The sequence below is a fragment of the Vespula pensylvanica genome, chromosome 13 (assembly GCF_014466175.1).
Source record: "Vespula pensylvanica isolate Volc-1 chromosome 13, ASM1446617v1, whole genome shotgun sequence".
NCBI classification, from domain to species: domain Eukaryota; kingdom Metazoa; phylum Arthropoda; class Insecta; order Hymenoptera; family Vespidae; genus Vespula; species Vespula pensylvanica.
In genome coordinates this window covers 1,627,891-1,632,890 of record NC_057697.1, presented here as the reverse complement: position 1 = coordinate 1,632,890, position 5,000 = coordinate 1,627,891, and the positions used below count along the sequence as shown (strand labels likewise).

The window sequence follows — 5,000 nt, the reverse complement described above, 5'->3', positions numbered from 1 at the left end:
AATAGAAAAATTAATTTACAATTTGTCAATTGTTGCCTTCTGATAGATTTTTCGACCATTTTGACGGTCTTGTTAAGGAAAGAAAGAGAGTGAGAGAAAGGACAAGTTCTTCTCGTTTGATGTCCAAGAAGAGAGAAAGGTCGCGCATAATTCCTGTATTTCCAGTATTTCAGGTATTCGAGCCGATGTCAATCGACTACGACGACAACGACGACGACGACGACGAAGACGACGTCCTACAGCGAGAAGTGACCAGCACGAAATTCGAATCGAACTACTTCATTAATCGTCGATCTTAACGATGAGAGAAAGCTGACAAAGAATTAAATACCAAAAAAAAAAAAAAAAAAAGAAAAAAAGAAAAAAAGAAAGTAAAAGGAAATAAATAAATTACAAACGATTTAACAGAATAACAAGATGACTTTCAAATTGTAAAAAAAAAAAAAGAAAAGAAAAGAAAAGAAAGAAAAAAATATAAGGAAAAAGGAAAAAAGAAAAAAAGAAGGAAAATTGCAAAACCGGAATCAACGAATTCGTTGTAATCTAATTAATATAAAAACAAACATTTCTCTAAAATTATTACGATGATTATACGATGAAAAGAGAAGGAAAAAAAGCACAACCAATGATAAACTCCCACGCTAATATAGAAACGGATTGACGCTTTTAAACGGAAGCGCAATAGGATCCCTTTTTTCCATCGAACGTCCCTTTTCCATTCCCATCCCTTAACCATCCTGCATAAGCCTAAGTTTTCTCCTATTATTTACGTAGTCCCTAGACTATGTAGTCGACTGTGTTTGCACAGAATGCACTCATTTTTATTTACTGTCCCTTGAATTTTCCCGGGAGAGAGAGAGAGAGAAAGAGAGATAGAAAAAGAAAGCTTCTTACGTTCGAGACTAAAACCGACGACTATTCGGGATTAGAAATAGTCTGGGCCGATTCTGTTTGTCCTAATTTCCTGTTCGACCCGTCTGTAGTTGTCTACGTCGTTAGAAAAAAGGTCCTTTAGAGCAAGGAAACCATAGTCAAAGTCAAACAATCAAACAATTTGGCGCCGGGATTAGGAAAGATGGTAGATGATTCTTTTTTGATTTTTTTCTTTTTTTCTTTTTTTTTTTTTGAATTCTTTTTTTTTTTTTTTTTTTTTTCTTTTTCCAGAAAATTCACCGCAAGAAGAAAAAGAGAATCTACAAAAATGAATTCAAATTATCGTCAACGTAGTCGAACGTAAAATATTTCGCGAGAAAGAAAAAAGAAAAAAGAAAAAATTACAACGAGATGAATGTATCGAATATAATAACAAATTTGTCGCTTAAATAATCGACGATCTTCGACATCGAAAATACGATCTACTCTGGAAAATTAACAGTTTCCTTTTTTCTTGTATTTTCGATTTCAATCGATCTCCAAGAAACTATTTCCCCCTCGACTACTTAATTTCTTACTTAAAGCATTTAGAAACCGATCTGATCCGGAGGATCTCGAGTAAAGAGAAAATCTCCTCCCCGATAAATCGTTTATTCTTCGCCGTCAAGAATGAACACCCATTTACGTCACTTTCTCAGCATCTAACGGAGCAAGAAGCTAGCTTGAAAAGGGCTTCTATGGCAAAGACATTAGCTCACTTTATTCATACGAGTAGTTGGCGCACGCTCTTGAAAGACTTTCGGTCGGCTTGTAAGCAGCAAAAAGAAGAGAAAGAGAGAAGAGAGAAGAAAAGAGAGAGGAATAGAAAGAGAAAGAGAGAGATATATATATATATAAGAATAAAAATAAGAAAGAAAAGGACAAGAAGTATTTCAAAAGGGTATACTATGCGTCTTATTTCTCTCGAACACTTTGGATCTCCTAGGAATCTGGAAAAGAAGGGTTGAGTCAGTCTCTCTCTCTCTCTCTCTCTCTCTCTCTCTCTCTCTTTCTTTCTATATGAAAAGCAATGAACACCAACCAGAGAGAAAGAGAGAGAAAGAGAGAGAGAGGTAGAGATAGTTCGTCTATTAGCTTGGCAAAAAAGGGTTCGACGATTTTTCGAGGAGCATTTTCTGGGTTCGTGAACAAACTGGATCCGATCTCCGTCTCGTCCATCTTCTCTCTCTGTCTGATCTTCTAGATGCTAGTAAACGTAGAAGAAGCTGGGCTTTTTCTGGGCAGGATGTAGGTGAAGCGTGTATAACTCTACTACAATTCGTCTACTCTCTCTCTTTTTCTCTCTTTCTCAAGTATATAGACGTACGCACTCTTCCTCTCTTTTTCTGTACTACAGAAGAAACTAGAGAAGAAGAAGAAGCAGAAGAAGAAGTAGAAGGAGAAGCAGAAGAGGAGGACGAGGAGGAGGAAGAGGAGGAGGAGGAGAAAGAGGAAGAAGAAAAAAAGCAGGAGAGTGGCCGTAACAAAGGTCGGCCTGCTGGCACACCACGACGAAGACCAAACGACAAGGCAGGCAAGCAACCAAGCAAGGGAACCATTGACATATCCCGAGCCTGGACCCTGGGTAAGGACTAGATTTCACGAGCCAGCGATGCAGGATCCTTCAAAGGGTGCCGACTCAACCACCGCAAAAAAAAAAAGAAGAGAAAGGTAGAAAGAGACTGGTTAGATGAACGGAGATAGAGAGAAAATACATGATCTTTAATCGGGGCTTAAACTATATCAAGAAAGAGATAGATATAAAACGTACGATGATCTAGAAACTGAAAGTGTTTATCTTGATATAGATAGAGAATGACTTTTGATGATTCAAAGATTCCGAGAATTATTTACGATCGGGATTAGATTCCAAGTGAGAAAAGAAAAGAATGAAGATGGCGTATACAAATTTCTAAAGATATATGAAAAAGGGAGAGAGAGAGAGAGAGAGGGAGAGAGGAGGGGTAAAAAATGTCGGGAGAAATTTACAGAATGAAATTTATAAAAAGAAATCACAAAAGATGAACTATCTGTCTATCGATAGAAAGATAATGGACGAAGAGATGATTATAAAAGAAAAAAGAGAGAAGGAAGTAACGAAGTAAAGGCGATGCAATTGCGAAAAAATGCAATGATCTAAAAATGACAACGAGAGAGAGAGAGAGAGAGAGAGAGAGAGAGAGAGAGAAATGATTAAATGGAAGAGCGACGATAGAGATCGCTGTATTCAACATTGACGCCAAATTTTAAGGGGTGACAAATTTCTTGGAGGAAAATGATGGAAAATAGAGTCCGTCGAGTCGTACAAGAGGTAAAGAGAGATAAAAGAGAAGGAAGGTTGTTCTTTCTCTCTTGGAAAGTGCAGCGGATGGAATAAGAAAGACGAAGAGACGAAATATAGATAGAGACGGTAAGAGAGGGGGAACAAAAATAAAGGAAGAAAAGGACAAGGGAGAGAACTACTTGACAGCGAAATCCGTCGCGATAACTTAATCCCAGGATTACTCTTCTGCGGTTGGAATCCTTGCGGAAATCCGATCGTAGCCGCTTGGCGTTCCTGACGTAACCTCTCTCTCTCTCTCTCTCTCTCTCTCTCTCTTTCTTTCATTCTTTCGTTTACTTTCATCGCTACTCTTTCTCTCTTTCTCTCTCTCTCTCTCTTTCTCTTTCTTTCTCTATCGAAAAGGATAGGAAAGAAAACGGGACGAGCAACGTTGCTCGGTTTCCGGTTACTCGAGGCGCCTCCTCAGGGCCGGTTTCCTCCATTCTCGTGGCACGCCACCGGACGCGCCGCACGATCGATCGATCCTTTCGATTAATTCCGATTCTTGCTCGATTCCTCTGGCCCGTCGACACACCAACCCATTCCCCGTCCCGCCCTACCTCCTTCACGCACCGTTCCTCTCCGGTTATCTCGATCTCGAGTAGGGAAGATTTTCAACTCGCGCTTGTAAGCTTGATCAGGAGCGACGTTCAAGCTAACTTTGTTGTTGTTGCCTTTGCTTATATACGTATACGTCTCGTTTTCTCTCTCTTTTTTTTTTCTCTATCATTCTGTGTGTTTGTATGTGGGTGTGTGTAATGTGTGTGATTTTTTATTATTATTCTTTTTATCAATCGTTACTTTTCTTTCTTTACGAACAACCATAGCGCGTTTTGTGTGTAGTTTTCTTTTTGTTTTTGTTTTTTTTTTTTTGTTGTTTTTTTTTTTTTTTTTTCATTTGGATCATCGGTCTCTAGATCCGACGATCTAAGCCATTTTCTTCGATCTTTCTTCGATTTTCGTTCGATCGATTTATATGTACATATATATGAAATCGATTTATATATACATAAATTTGAAATTTTTTCGTAAGTTTTTTTTTTTAAAAGTTGGTAATCAAAGATCAGTGTAATCAGAGATCCGATGGACAAATTTTTAAAGTTCGCGATTAAAGTCGAAAATAAGTGTCGAATAAGGTACTTACGTACTGCAATAAAAATGCAACTTATCATATTGTGCCTAAGCAAATAAATTTTAGCGTTCATATATATAATTTTCCACTTTTCTGTTTTGTTTGCGAGTGGAAGAAAATAAAAATATGCGATCGAGGGAAGATAAAAAATCGGTAAACAAGAAGCCTTAAGTTAATAAGGATTACGATAGGCTAGTAGAGAATCTAGTAAGTAAGTAAGTAAGTAAGTAAATAAGTAAGTAAGTAAGTAAGTAAGTAAGTAAGTAATTGTTTTGTTGGCGTTACGTACAGTACTTACAAAGCCGTGCTTGTCGCTGATGTTGTTCGTGAGCTTGAGTTTATGGAAGCTCACGACTTTCTGCATCCATTGTTCGCCACTGCTAGGTGAATCCGGATGAATATACATTCTCTTCGGCATTTCTGGATCAGCCTTACCGGCTACCATCCACCTGCTGCTCCATCGAAAACGATCGACAGCAAACAGAAAAATAAAAAAAAAAAAAAAGGAAAAAATTGTTAATAAACGCTACAGAGATTTTATCTAGCATCTTTCGCGAGATATTTAGGATTAATCTGATCTAAAGATCTCGCGAAACGATCAATATTAATTATCGATATTAATTAACACCTCAT

The 5,000-nt window shown here is 37.7% G+C and overlaps 1 protein-coding gene across 5 annotated transcripts in view; it reads right to left on the bottom strand.

Moving 5' to 3' along the window:
* Positions 1 to 5,000, bottom strand: part of LOC122633656 (optomotor-blind protein-like) — a 111,668-nt gene that overhangs the window by 58,451 nt on the left and 48,217 nt on the right. For 3 of the 5 annotated variants that reach the window (XM_043821796.1, XM_043821795.1, XM_043821797.1), the window contains exon 4: positions 4,657 to 4,819. In XM_043821796.1, coding sequence (XP_043677731.1) covers positions 4,657 to 4,819 — 163 coding nt within the window. The remainder of the gene's footprint in view (positions 1 to 4,656; positions 4,820 to 5,000) is intronic. The other 2 variants (XM_043821799.1, XM_043821798.1) reach the window with 1 other exon arrangement.